Source organism: Stigmatopora argus, chromosome 19 (genome assembly GCF_051989625.1).
Source record: "Stigmatopora argus isolate UIUO_Sarg chromosome 19, RoL_Sarg_1.0, whole genome shotgun sequence".
In the NCBI taxonomy this organism is placed as follows: domain Eukaryota; kingdom Metazoa; phylum Chordata; class Actinopteri; order Syngnathiformes; family Syngnathidae; genus Stigmatopora; species Stigmatopora argus.
Window position 1 is genome coordinate 5,856,602 of NC_135405.1, and position 15,479 is coordinate 5,872,080.

The following is a 15,479-nucleotide window of genomic DNA, read 5'->3' on the forward strand; positions in this document are numbered from 1 at the left end:
AACCAAAGAGTTTCTGCAGTAAAAAATAAGCACTTGACTGCAATCCACTAATTGGACTTGCATGAGACCAGATTGGTGAAAGGTGTCCTCTTCATGTGTTGGAACGAAACCCGCAACCACTGTGGCCCTTTGTGAAATATTTTATAGTGATGGATAATGCAGTCTGACTCATATATAAGATTAAAACGTGAATATTGGCAATAACATAATTTTAAGTTGTTAAATTGTGAGTTTGCGTGCATGTTTTCTCAGCTGCCAAACATTTGGCTCCTCCCTCAACCACCCACCATGAACTCAACTTGGCCACACTTGCCCTTCTCCCTAAATAAGTAATATAAATATATAAAAAGTCACTACCTTGCCAGGATGTGACTTTTTATATTTTTATATTACTTATTTATGTATTTTTTTTACCGGGAAAACACACTTTGTGGAGTAGCACCACCAATTTCGTTATATGCGGCTGTGTATGATGACAATAAAGGCTTTTGATTTCTGATTGATTTGATTGATTCTATCTTGCATGTCTTATTCATTTTAATGGCTTAATAAATCATTTCTTACTTTTTCTCGCTTTTGTCTTTCTCACATATTCCATACAAATGTATTTTTTATTTTTAAAAGGTTTGGTAAAGGGTTGTATTGGGGACCTTGAAATTGATTCACATTTGATTCTACTTATGAAAATTTCAAGTTGCAAAACGACTTCTCGAACGAATAAATATGGTAAATAGAGATAGCACTGTGCTCGGTAACTCGTCTGTGATAGTCTGAATTACACCATTATTCTGATGATAGAGTAAACCCAGCAAAAAAGCAACTTTATTGAGGCAATTTTTCTCCCAACATTGTCATTTTGTGTATTCAGCAATTGATATGAAATGCTGTACGATGAGTGTACAGTCATGTGAAGTTTTAAAGCCCAATGAAAGTCAGCTGTGCAGTCACATATGGCAAAAAGCTTTTGAAGCTGAGAGACAAGAGAACAATGCAGGCTTCTCTATCACCATGGAAACTGAATGCGCTATGGCAGGATCATCCCAGCAAACTGAACTTGACCCACATGTTAGATTGCAAGCAACCTTCATGCATCATTCATTTTGTTTGAGTCGACACATGGCGATTTGAAATACACAGTATTTGACACTCCAGGGAACAAAAGGTCTTGGTTGAGTTTTCTTCTCTATTGTCATCCTCACGCTATTTTGTATCCATTAGAGCCACATGTTTTCTCCTTATCTGTCCACGCTAGTCTCTGCCAGCCGGTTGTTCATGATGCCAAGGGCCCCGACACCCCCGGAGAAGCCGTTATGATGTGAAGTGGAACCGGGCTGGCGCTGTTGATCAATCGCCATTTCGGATAGCTGCTTCTGCATGATAGCCAAGTTGACCTGCAGCAGACATGAAAAGAATTCAGCCGAGAGAGAGACACTAATTAAATTGTTGGCATCAATTATTCTCTTAAATCTACCCTTATCCCACACAGGTGATTATTGAAGCGAATAAAGATAACAAAGTGAATTGCCTGATGAAAAAAATGACTCACATAGACCAAATCCTTTCTTCTTTTGAGACATCACAGGACTACATGTGGAACATATTCAATCAGATTCGCATATATAGTTTGTGCCTAATGGCACTGGCAGCTTCCAATCCTTATTTGTAGATGATAAATTGGGTCGTATTGTTGCTAGGTTACAAAAATCATTCACTTCAATGCATCAAATCTTGGAAGGTTAGTTTTTGTTACTTTACACTGCGTTTATCATGTAACGTATTTGTTGCTAATGATCAAAATTGTCATTGCTGAAAATCAGGCAAAATTAGTTTTACATGACTAATTTGTTTTAATTTTATATAATCACAGTAACTGGGTTACAAATCCATGCTCATGGAATTCTTTTCTCAGAAGTTGTCGAGCTGTTACTGCTGACCAAGAGCATTAACAAATTAAGAGAAAAAGTGAAGTAGAGTGAGACATTTTATCAAGACTATTTTCTAAGAAAATGACAAATAAAAGCGAGACCACACATTTCCTCTAAACATTCTTTTCGGAAAACTGCCAAATCCAGCGTATTGTGAATCATTGCTTTCTTCTTCTTCTTCTACCGCAGTGAAATTGTTACGACAACAGTCTGGTGCATTCACCATTGAACTAGAAAAAAAACATTAACAAATAAAAAAACAGAAACAATTTGCAACAAATCAATTAGTGTAATATATACTGTAGTTGATATGTTGTATCAAACATAGATTTCTATATTCAGAACAGTGAGTTCATGAGGTGACTGGAATACTAAATGCTCTATTCCAGTATTCAATATTACATTTGACCAGTGGCGGGCGGTCAGGGCCTTCAAGGCCTTCTCTGCTGGCCTAAGAAATATCTGAATCATATATTATATTTTGTCCATCAATATTAATTAAATAATTCCAAATTGTCTGTTAGCTTCCTTTCATTGCTTTCCCCCCTGGTTGCACTGCTTCCAGATGTGTTGTTTCATATTGAAGCATTTAACCAATCACATTTCAGCCATTATTTGTTGCCAGGGTCAGAAATCTGCCTCAAAGCCTTCACAATCAGTTCTGCGGGCTCTGCTGCATTAAACAAGCGTCGATAAGACTGTTGCTTTAACCAATCAGATTTCGAGTTGGTAACACCACAATGCCTCATTGCCTTCTCGCAGGCGTAAGGATACGTCATCGCTTTCACCAACTTTGATTGGCTAGTGATAGAGTAGGCGGGCCAAAGCTACCAAACTGTAGCGAGCCTATTAGCTTTCCAGGCATACTTACCACTTGAAACAAAGTGTCTGTATCAGCAAGCATTTCTTAATCCATTCATTCATTTTCTGTATCGATTATCCCCACAAGTGGTTGTAGGGGGTGCTGGAGCATATCCCAATTTAGAGTGTGCATGTTTTTGTGATGTGGGAGGAAACAGGAGTACCCATAGAAACCCCATGCAGGAACATGCAAACTCCACACAGTGAGGACCGACCTGGGATTGAACCCTCTACATTTTAATTCCACATTTTAAACACATGACATTTTAATTCTTTTTAGATTTAAAATTGTTGAAATGGGAGGATAGATGGTTGTCACCCACATATTCTGTTACTCTTGTCTACCTACATTTTTTTTTAGTTCTCATACTTCAGCTCATTATTTAAATGACTCAGATGAAAATGAACCAATAGTTTTCATTTCTTTGTGAGATATAATCAGAAGACTGATTAGACAGCCAGCTGCGCGCACTGTGTGTTCCACTTGTGATTGAAGCAGTGTCACTTATGTAAATTTAAAGACAAATGCTGCCACTGAGTGTCTGGAAGAGATACTGAGGAGGTCATCACAATGGGGAGGGAATAATGTTATTCAGAGAAAAATCACACTGATGTCCAAGTTGCTCTCTTGGGTGGTGGGGAGTGCTTGTACTCACTGAACGCAAACAGCGTGTTCAGAATTTGTCTTTAATACTAGTCATAGAACTTTAAATCCGCACTTGACCCTTGCCAACTGTTTGTAATGAGGGCTGCCCTCAATTAAAATCAAATTTCCATTTTTGTCAGAAGTTTGTAAATTTACATTGAATGCCAAATGTCTCTGCAATTGAGCAGATTTGAAATCAGTCATAATGCAACATTGATTCCTTAAATCAGGGGTGTCAGACTCGGGTTGGTTTGCGGGCCGCGTTAACGTCAACTTGATTTCATGTGGGCCGGACCATTTTAGATATAATATTTAGATATTTTTTATAAATGGATTAAAAGAACTGGATTAAAATCCATGAATATTCATTTTTTTATTGATCTAAAACAATGTTTATTTTATATTTTTTTAAATATATTTTTAGATTTCACAAAATGATTTTTGAACTAAAATCACAGAAAAAAATGATTAAAAAATTACAATTATTGATTTAAAAGGGGGGAAATCAGGAAATTTAATATACATCTACACTCTTCATTTTTATTTGATCCTAAAACAGAAAGTCGGCACTCATGATTTACTTTCCCGAGCAACACAAAATGATGCGGCGGGCCAGATTTGGCCCCTGGGCCACCACTTTGACACATGTGCCTTAAATTATTTAATTACTTGCTCATTTTGTGGTAAGTAACGCGCTACTTATCTCAACACAGCAGACTGAGTGATAACACGGTTGGGTTTATGTACAAAGGTTTGCATGACCTTGGTTGGGTTGAAGAATATAAATGGTTTCGTTTTGTATTGGGAGAAATTTCAAAGCATTTTGGCTTCAAAAGTGCTGTGGGTGACTTTGAAACAGAAACCTTTTCATGGTAAGATGAGTATTTCTACATTTGGAGCTAGCCAGCCACCACACTATCATGTTAGGTAAATAGTAAATGTAATTACATTGTAGACATTCGTTGTGATTTACAAGAATCTCTAACTACATTCATAATGTTTAATGAAACAGTGGAGTGCACCGAAGTTCAAAGTGCCGCAAAATTATCGGCGTCACAGTTCTGGGGTTCGGAATGCTATTGCAGGTTCTGGGTTTTCTGCAGGTACTCCAGTTTCCCCCCACATTCCAAAAATATGCATAGTAGGTATTGTTGAACTCTTCTAAATTCCCCCAAGTTATGAGTGTGAGTATGAATGGTTGTCCGTCTCCTCGTTCCCTGCGATTTGCTGGCCACCAATTCAAGGTTTCCCATGTCGGCTGGGATAGGCTCCAGCACCCCCTATGACCCTTGTGGAGATAAACGGTACAGAAAATGAATGAATGGATTAAGAAATGCTTGCTGATACAGACACTTTGTTTCAAGTGGTAAGTATGCCTGCCTTGAAAGCTAATAAGCAAGAAAAAAAATTAGTCAGTTGCTAATTTAATCCGTGTTATTACATGATTGGTCAAATGTAATATTAATGACTGCAATAGAGCATTTTGTATTCCAGTCTTCTCATGAACTCACAGTTCTGAATATAGAAATTTATGTTCTATACAACATATCAATTACAGTATCTATTACACAAATGGATTTGTTGCATATCGTTTCTGTTTTTTTATTTGTTAATGTTTTTTCTAGTTCAATAATGAATTCAAGGTGTCGCCCGCCTCGAGCCTGAGGTCAGCAGGGATAGGCTTCAGCACCCCCTGCGTCCCTTGTGAGGATAAGCAGTTCAGAAACTGAATGAAACTAGCATACCACCAAGAGCTAATAGAGCATTTTTAAATTATCAGAAACAATCAGAGCAAAATTATTTTTGCACATCGCATAGCAATGTGTAGTCCATCAATCTCAACTAGGTAGCTCGTCTATATGTGGAAAAAGTATAATATAATCATCTTTGGGTTAGAGAATTCCATTTAAACGCCCACTATCACTTCAAGGCTTACTTTGCTATATTTGTTAGACTTAACTGACTCACCATTTTCGTTTTTTTCCCCAATAACTTTTGTTGTTGTTGTACAATTTCAATAGTTATGCATCTGTGAGTTTTGATGATTTATTTTTGAATACTCCTTGACAGTATCCTATCATTAATTGGTTTGTAAAGAGTCGTGATTTTATTCTAACACATTTTCTCACCTTATTTGCAGCAAGAAAGTCTCTCATAGAGATCATCTCGCCAGACATCCTGCGCCCGGCATCAGTCTCACTCTCATTGATGGCATCTGTCTCTATAGAATGCTCCCTATGGGCTCGTAAGTGACCCGGGGCCACCACGTTCCGACGGGGGTGTCGGTGAGGGTGGTGACCCCTATTGGGGTAACAACACCGACAGGGGGCTTCAAATCTCCGCAGCATCCAGTTGAGGACCTGCTTAATGACAATGGAGATGACGTTGAAGAGGGAGTAGATGCAGCAGACGCCCGTCAGGATAAACAAGAAGTTCCCCAGCTGATATGCTGCCGTTGCATTGCCCTCGTAGACGAGCCGTTGGCTGCTCACCATATCTCCAAAGCCGATGGTGCTGAAGGCCACGAAGCAGAAGTAAAGGGAGTCCAGGTAGCCCCAGCCTTCGGCAGCAGAGTACATGAGCGAGGCACAGCAAGAAACCATAATAGCCGCCGCTCCCAGGATGAACATGACACAGTAGACTGAAGGCTTCCAGCCTGCAAGATTCTCCTCTTTTCTACTTAACCTTGCACGGATCCCCTGACCATTTTGGTGGAGTTGAGCCTTGTTGTGGCGGTGCTCATGGCAATATTTAAGGACGACAGCAATAACAGTGATGACCCGCTCCAGGAAGAGATTGAAGAAGAGGATGGTGGCTGCACATCCAAGAAGGCCATAGAACATTAGAAAGACTTTCCCCCCAATTGTTGCTGGAGTGGTCATCCCAAAACCTTGGACATATAAAACACATCTTAAATTTTTTTTCAACATATGGACATATGGAGCATCTAACAAGAAAATGGCCTAGTGGGCATGTGGTTAGCACTGCAACCTCACAGTTGTTAGATTGAGGTTGAGGTTTGAATTGTAAGACAAGACAAAGTCTCTTTGCAATTGCTTGTTCATATTGTATCACTTTTTGTAAGTATAACAGCATCATAGTCATCCTTGTGGATGGCTGACATGTCAGCATAAACACTCAACTGTCTGACTGAATAATCAATTTTAGTCTTGTGATTGGGTTGACATGTCAGCACAAACACTCAACTGTCCGACACTGATCAATTACTTTTTGCCCTGCAAATGACTGAAACGTATCTGTCCAAAGTCCTGCTGACAACTGTCAGTTTTGCCTGTATTTAAGACTCACTCACTGGTCATTCGGTGAGAGTTGCAGGACAACAGACCGTGAGCGGTTCACGCTGTTTGAGCTCTCCCCATTCTGCAGTTTGGTAATAAACTAAATCTCCTTTAAATTGGTCTCACTCTTTCTTAACGTGCCTCCTGAAGTTGGTTTTCAGATCTATCATGGACCTTTCTGTTTGGACTTTGCATGCTTTGCAAGGGTTTTCAAAATGAACACATTCGCATATTTGTCTGGACCAGCTTTTTATAGAAATAAACATATGCGTGCACAAGAAATATGCTTTAGTAGAGTGTAATACAGTAGAAAGCACTGCTGATGACTTTATTACCTCCTGAATCACAAGCCAAGGTTGTTCCTCTCAAGGCTGGTTATGGGTAGTGTTTACTCCATATCCGGCCAGTATAACATTTCAGAAGCTGTAAAATTCTATATTTTGACATAGTGTAGATTACACCTGAGTATAAGTCACAGGTGCAGTCAGTATGAACAAAATAGCTATACTGTAACTATACTATAGTGGTGGGGGTGAACCCAAAATCAAAAGCTCTAGGTGAGGTCACTCTATTGATATTAACAATATCATAAATACTATAATGCACTAGAACACAAAGTGGCGGCCCGGGGGCCAAATCTGGCCCGCCACATCCTTTTGTGTGGCCCGGGAAAGTAAATCATGAGTGCCGACTTTCTGTTTTAGGATCAAATTAAAATGAAGAGTATAGATGTATATTACATTTCCTGATTTCCCCCCTTTTAAATCAATAATTGTAATTTTTTAATCCATTATTTTCTGTGTTTTCACTTCAAAAATCATTTTGTAAAATCTAAAAATATATAAAAAAGCTCAAATAAACATCGTTTTAGATCTATAAAAAACTGAATATTCAGGGCTTTTAATCCAGTTCTTTTAATCCATTTATAAAAAAAATATCTAAATATTATATTTAAAATGGTCCGGCCCATTGAAATCGAGTTGACATTAACGCGGCCCGCGAACCAACCCGAGTCGGACACCCCTGTCTAGGGTCATCAAACTTGGTGGGCAAAAAAAGATATACGTTACTATATTTTTTTTAAATGTTTGGTCACGACATGCCCTGAACATTGCTGAAGATCAGATATGAATCAGACTGAAATGATTATTTCTTCCACCAGCCAATATAAGTGATAGCATCAAATTAATCCAAACCACTAAAAATATCATGGATTGCCTAGTGAAATAAACCGAATAATTGTGTTTATCCTAATCTTGCAGCCACATACACATAAATAATATATTTACTTTTAGAAATTTGAACTACATAAAACATTTTTACACATACAAGGAGTTGAAAATGTTAATGGGATGCTTAAAACATCCGTTTATCAATTCATGTTGTTTCCAATGCAGAAAAACGGATTACCCCTGATAGGTTGCATGTGCTTATGAAGGCGCCACTCTAAATAAAATATGCTTATTTAAGTCCTTCATTCTTAAACGATTTTAGGGATCAGTGTGGGGCGGAATATTTGCATAATTCAAAACTGTCACTGCACTGTGTGCACTCATACATTTAACCAGGCTGTTGAAATGATAAAAAAAATGACCAAGTTCTTTAATGCTTTGGACACTCACCTATGGTGGAAACCACAGTCCCCACGAAGTAAAAAGCCCCTGCAAAGTCCCATCGAGGTCTGATGTTATCCACTCGAATTCCAGCCACATTAGCTTCCTCGTAGTTCCTGAGGAAGCCATTGAGCTCTTTCTTACTCAGATTGTAAGTCTGCCTGAAGTCCTCAAACCTTTGCGCCCATCGCTCTTTGGCTTCTTCCTCTTTGGGCTGCTCCAGCGCAGAGAACACAGCCGCTCCGCACAGAAGATAGAGAATAATGAACAAGGCCAGCAGCAAAAATCTCGCATTATCTTCATTAATTGGACCTGAACCGCAGCAGCAACCGCTCCTAAATGCCATTATGTTGGTATTGTGATGCAGCGGAGGTGAGAGGCAAGTGTCATGATGCTCTCAAAGAAAACACGCGCTCAGCCTCATAGAAAGATGCGCGCAATTTTAGAGTCACTGCACGGAGAAACAGTCTTTTGGAAATAAAAGGTGATGAGCGGATCCTCAAATGATGACAGTCTGTTCCAAATTAGATGCATCTTTCAGCTCATAAGAAGGGAGATGCGCGCAACAACCTGTGGATGTCGTGTTGTGATCATCTTCAAAACTGCATCTACAAAAACGCCCCCACATTCCCAAAGCGCACGTTTTACGCACCACGGCCGGTGAGCGGCACCACCAGAATGTATTATAATTACCGCAGGGAAGTGATTAATGTGATAAATAACATGTATCGCCATTGATTTTGCATGTGTGTGCGTCAGGGGGATTTTTTTTCCACCAAATATTCTCCGTATTAAAAGCCATACATGACATATTTAGATATATTTATTTAAACATGTACCCACAGGATTAAAATGTATTGACAGAATTGATATAACAGATTTATTCCATTAGTTTTTGTATTTACAATCATTGACTTTCACAGTTGTATATAAGAGAAAACCATGCTAAAACACGATCTTGAATATAGAGTTTTGTGATTATGGGTCAGGGGTACTGTACTGTACTGTATTAACTGGTGTAACTTGCAAAATTAGATATATATTAAAATCTTTCTGTGAGTGGTAGGGTATATATATTTTTTATATTGAGTAGAAATTTAGAAGTAAAAATAGTGTTTGAATACGAGAAGGGGAAGAAATATTGGCTGATGCAATAAATGTGGTCTAAATATGTTATGGTTTTCTTGAAGTTCTCCCCTTTTTTTGGACTCTCCCGCCGACTTTCTCTTTAATGAACAAACTGTCTTGAATATTTTGTTGCTAGATTTACATTCTCTCACATTCCCTTTCCATCAGCTGTCAGGCTCTTTAACAAAACAAATGGCTGAGTGTTAAAACCTACCGTATGCATGCATGTGCATCTATGTGTATGTATGTATATATGTGCTTATATATATGTATGTGTATGTATGTGTATGTATGTACTATATATATGTGTATGTATATGTATGTGTATCTCTCTCTCTCTCATATATATATATCTATCTATCTATATATATATATATTTCAGCAACACGCTTATTTATTTATATATTTATTCATGTATTCATTTATTTATTAACTTACTTATTACCTATCTATTTATGTCTAAACTGCCTTTCCTATTTCTGCATCCTCACCCTTTTGCTACTGTGACAATGAAATTTCCCGAATACGGGATGAATAAAGTTATCCAATCCAATCCAATAGACTAGATGTCACTTGCTGGTAGCATGCAAGCCTTTGCTAAAAATAGCTTGCCACTTGTAATTTTCCGAGAATGTTGTAGGAGTTACCATTTAAACGCGTTCATCTGGCAGATACAGTGGAGAATGTGTTTGTATTGATTTAAATATTAATAATTTTCAGTTTATTAATTAATTAATATTCATTGACATGATCAGTGGCTTAACATATATGTAAATCATTAGGTATTAATGATATTATTAAACAACGGTCTGTAGTCTGTTGCAAAAATCTAGTTTAATAAGCATTTCATCCGTGAGACCTGTTCAAAGTGAATAATTATTTATAACAAAGAAAAATTGGTCACTTATAAAATATCTTTGATAATTTTGGTTATAGTGTTATCTTTTGACAATCAGTCAATGGAGGCGTTTGATTTTATATTGTCAATATTCTCTGCACAGTAATTGATGTTGTGACTACTGCATTTATTGACATTTAGCGAGATGCCCAATAATTTTCTATTGATCCCTTTTCCTTGAGGCGCACTAATTTCTCACAGTCTCAGGAGAAGCTCTACACATATATATATATATAGTTATCTATATATATTAGATAACTTTTTTAATCCCGTATTCGGGAAATTTCACTGCCATAGTAGCTAGAGGGTGACAATACAGACACTGGAAAATGCATTTTAGATATAAATAAATAGGTAATAATAAAGTTAATAAATAAATAATTGTCATAAATTGTCATCTGCTTCATGTTTGTGTTACATGGTGAAATTTGAGACAATCTTTTGATCCTTAGTTTCACATGAGCTATCCCCACTTAAGCATGATACCACTCTTGGTGAACTCTGTGCCTCAAAAGCATAAAAGATACACAGAAGGTAAATCCTACATAGCATGCAAGTGTGTATGTGATTGCAACTCTTAAATAGTATAACAATGCTCAATTTGTGTTTTGACATTTTTCAGGTGGTTCCTCCCCACTCAGTGAGAGAATCTGCTGAGCCTGAGTAACCATAGTAACTAGGAAGGGGGATAGAAGGTAATGTTTACAAACATCAATGAGGCTTTCAGTGTGTGTAGTTAGATGTGTTGTGAAGTCGATATTCGTTCAACAAACGCAGAGATGCTGTATATCATTACTTTACAATCACAGTCCAATTCAGGGATACTCAGAAAGCATTGTAAAACGTTTCTTACATTTTGTGTGTGTGTGTGCACATAAGGCGTTTTAAACATAGTTCAAAATACAATAGCTGGATGATGTCTCGTCTGCTATGAGAAAATGAATTTCTATTGAAATTTTAAAATGAAAACTATTACATTATTTTTTCATTTAATGATAAATAACACATTACGACTTGAGAAAGCACTACAGTGTGACTCCATCATCCAAGCCCAATTTAAAAGCAATTCAAAAGCAATTGTAATCATCTGTCTGTATTGACACTAAGGTTAATTCAGGGGGGCACTTATTGTTGTATTGATGTAAGTGCCTGGTGGACGTCATCACTGGGGTTGTTCAGTTATTTTGTGTACAATTGTAAGGTCTTTTCTAATTTATTCCACAGGCCCGATTTAAATTGATGCAATCGTAATTCACTTGCTCAAATTGGATTAATGTGCAACATATTATATTAGAGGATATAAGGATTTGTTTTAGACCAATATTTATTCCCAAATCTTTGTATTGACCTGATAATTAATGTGTGCTTCTGTGGATTTTCCTTTTTTTTGTTCTAATGGATAAACAAGTTTTGGATTTATTATTATTTTTTCGCCACCTGATTTTGTAGTGATTAACTTGCCGTATATCAGTGCGGGAAAGCGTCGATTCTCGCTCGGTGGCGATGTGAGTGTGAAAAGTTCAGTTGTCAGGTCCCCGTGAATCTGGCCAACTGTTGAAAATAAATGAATAAATGGGGGTGGAAATACAAACATTACTGGGGGTGATGGAGCCTATCCAAGTCAACTATGGGTACCAGGCCCAGGACACCCTGAATTTGTGGTCAACCAAAGAATGTTTAATATTTTTGTTTTTTCAAATAAAGTAAAGGAATGTAGTTACATTCATCTAATTGAGTAACTTGTAACATAATTTGATTACTTTTTCACGGAATTAACGATAACTATATCCCTTAACTTTTCAAAAGTAACTTGAACAACACTGGCCATTAGTACTCAGATAAAGCAACAGTAGACTTCTGAGGTAGATGAAGAAAAATTAATACAGAGATAGAAATGTATGGTGAAGGAGTTCATTGGCTTCAATGTGATATGCACAGAAGCATTTCTCAGTCAATCAAGAGCTAATCCATCACCGTACAGAAACAAAGCTGATTTACATTTTCTCCTTTTTATCACAAATAGCAATTCTGTAATTATATTTCCAATTATTTCACCACTCGTTAGTCATAGATGCACTGTAAAGTGTGTGGTTAAAATAGGAAACAGTCTTTGAACATTAAAGGATTTATAGCCTTCTAATCTTTACTCTCTGAATCAAACACTTCATGAAACATGCAAGACCTCATGCTGTGTGTTTGCCCTCTGTGGTAATAGAAATGTTAGAGAAGTACAGTTGTATATGGCAGTTTCCTATGAAATGTTTTGTGACAGACCGAGGGTGACAGACAACCATTCACACTTAGATCTATACCAAGGGTGTCAGACTCGGGTTGGTTCGCGGGCCGCTTTAACGTCAACTTGATTTCACGTGGGCCGGACGATTTTAGATATAATATTTAGATTTTTTATATATAAATGGATTAAAAGAACCGGATTAAAAGCCCTGAATATTCAGTTTTTATAGATCGAAATCAATGTTTATTTTAGCTTTTAAAAATATTTTTAGATTTTACAAAATGATCTTTGAACTAAAAACACAGAAAAATGGATTAAAAAATTACAATTATTGATTTAAAAGGGGGAAAATCAGGAAATTTTATGTACATCTATACTGTTCATTTTAATTTGATCCTAAAACAGAAAGTCGGCTCTCATGATTTACTTTCCTGGGCCATACAAAATGATGTGGTGGGCCAGATTTGGCCCCTGGGCTGGGCAGCCACTTTGACACATGTGTTCTAGTGCATTATAGTATTTATGATATTGTTAATATCAATAAAGTGACCTCACCTAGAACTTTTGATTTTGGGTTCACCCCCACCACTATAGTATAGTTATCTTATAGCTATTTTGTTCATACTGACTGCACCTGTGACTTATACTCAGGTGTAATCTACACTATGCCAAAATATAGAATTTTACATCTTCTGAAATGTTATAATGGCCGAATATGGAGTAAACACTACCCATAACCAGCCTTGAGAGGAACAACCTTGGCTTTTGATTCAGGAGGTAATAAAGTCATCAGCAGTGCTTTCTACTGTATTACACTCTACTCGAACTAAAAACAGAAAAAAATGATTAAAAAATTACAATTATTGATTTAAAAGGGGGAAAATCTGGAAATTTAATATACATCTATACTCTTCATTTTAATTTGATCCTAAAACAGAAAGTCGGCTCTCATGATTTACTTTCCCGGGCCACCCAAAATGATGCGGCGGGCCAGATTTGGCCCCCGGCCCGCCACTTTGACACATGTGATGTGGTTAGTGGTTAGTGAAACTACACTTCCTGCACCAAAACCAGGTCACTGTAACTGCACCGTCCGATGAATTTTGGTTAACATTACATGTACTCAATGTACATATATATTGTTAATTTTCAGTGTATATGGAGTCTATTGAGATGCACAGATCTCACCCTGCCAAGCCCTTGTATTGAAATGCATTCTTCCCCTAATACTTTGTAAATATTACTTTGCATAATGTACAGGAACTATCTTTGGGGGGGGGTGTATATAGAGAATAGGTACATAACATGAAACATGCACCTCCCTTACACACAGAATTAAAAACATTCAATGTTTATAACTGCCTGGGGAAATTCTTGACCTCCTGAATGAGTCATCCTTGTGGTCTTGGGATCATTATTGTTTCACACGTTTTATGTTTTCTCCATTTTCGAATACTGGCAGTTAACTAGCACAATGTAGTACCTAAGATTTCAAAAATAGTGTTTTAACCATTTCACTGTGATAGGTGTCTTTAGATTGTTGGTGCAGCATTTAGAACTGTTTTAGTCAACTTTATTTGGTCAGACAATTCCAGTGTATATAATTTGTGAATACATTATACGCTTTTATAGGTTAAATTAGATGTCAGAAACTTGCTTTTTTTTTAAGAATTACATTACAGTTTATTGCTTAACATCACTTTTCAATTTGAGTAATAGACAGCACTGTAATATAAACCTATGTTTTTCTCTTTTCAGGCACAAAAGCTTCTTTTTTAAATTAAATATCTGAACCCAAAGAGTGTGTGAATGTGAAATTATGCAACTAAAATGTAAGGACAAGGTGATATAACATTTCAGAGATCTAAAATTGATTTGATTCACTTTCCCTTATGCTATGACCATATTATATTTATTGTCATTATTTTTACAAAGTAAACAAATTAAATAGATTTTTAAAAATGTAAGCTACATATTATAAAGAACAATACTGAAATCAATTTTAAAAACTGTGTAATGCAAAAACGTATTTAAAAAAATAAAAATAAAACAACAACTGCAACATGACCCTTCGTTTCAACATTTTTAACATATGACCATGATCTCAATTTCAACATTTTTTGACCACCCACCCCTGCGTGACTTTAAACTGTTCCTTGGCAACCCAGGAAAATTGTGTGGTTGGGGGAAAACGAAGAGAAAGAGATTCTACTCAAACGCTGGTCTTATTCAGGATTGTCATGATAATTATCTTGTCACGGAGCTGTGAGTCTGTTTTATGATAAGGTTAGGGTCGGAAGCAGTACCACATGTTCAATAATGATCATACCGTATATTATTACAGAATATTCTTTAATTAACATGAATTCCATTTAGTCTAACCTGGCCACTGTTGAAAAAAGAAATTAGAGCAGGGAGCTGAAAAGCAATGAAAGGAAAGAATAAAAATTGGATTAAAGAAGATGACAAGTGATTATCATAGGCAAGATCTTAGCTCCAGGCATGAAGGACTCTTGTGATAGAGAATTGAGTTGGCTGTGCATGGCAGCTGAAGGACATAAAACAGCGCTTATTACTGATGGAAATGTGTGCTTGTGTGATTGCAATAGTTATGGCTATTTTGTATTTTTACCCTTCCTTTCTCATACAAACCCCCTCAATTGCAGTTCAAATATTTTTCCAGGCTAATATTTAACGTTGTATGGACATAAAAGAAAAGGGAACTTGTGATTTGCTTGAGTGGCTTTCTTTTACTTCTAAAATGATTGGAGGCATGATTATGATGTGCATTATTAAAGGACTTGTCCTCATCGGGATGTGTGTGTGTGTGTGTGTGTGTGTGTTCTTGTGGATATGCTTTTAACAAATACCAC

General features: G+C 36.9%; 1 protein-coding gene across 1 annotated transcript; it reads right to left on the bottom strand.

Annotated features, from left to right (window-relative positions):
- Window positions 1-847: 847 nt before the first annotated feature.
- kcnk13b (potassium channel, subfamily K, member 13b) lies at window positions 848-8,909 on the bottom strand. The gene is made up of 3 exons (XM_077587386.1): window positions 8,354-8,909; window positions 5,562-6,322; window positions 848-1,391 (listed from the first exon to the last, which is right to left on the bottom strand). The coding sequence occupies exons 1-3, from the start codon at window positions 8,688-8,690 to the stop codon at window positions 1,236-1,238; spliced, it is 1,254 nt and encodes a 417-aa protein (XP_077443512.1). The 5' UTR covers window positions 8,691-8,909; the 3' UTR covers window positions 848-1,235.
- Between the last annotated feature and the right edge of the window lie 6,570 nt (window positions 8,910-15,479).

Coding starts and splice junctions, on each gene's coding strand:
- kcnk13b (XM_077587386.1), bottom strand. CDS start 8,690: ATGGCATTTAGGAGCGGTTGCTGCTGCGGTTCAGGTCCAATTAATGAA. Junction 6,323..8,353: donor GACTGTGGTTTCCACCATAG/GTGAGTGTCCAA, acceptor TATATGTCCAAG/GTTTTGGGATGACCACTCCA. Junction 1,392..5,561: donor ACTTTCTTGCTGCAAATAAG/GTGAGAAAATGT, acceptor TGTCTGCTGCAG/GTCAACTTGGCTATCATGCA.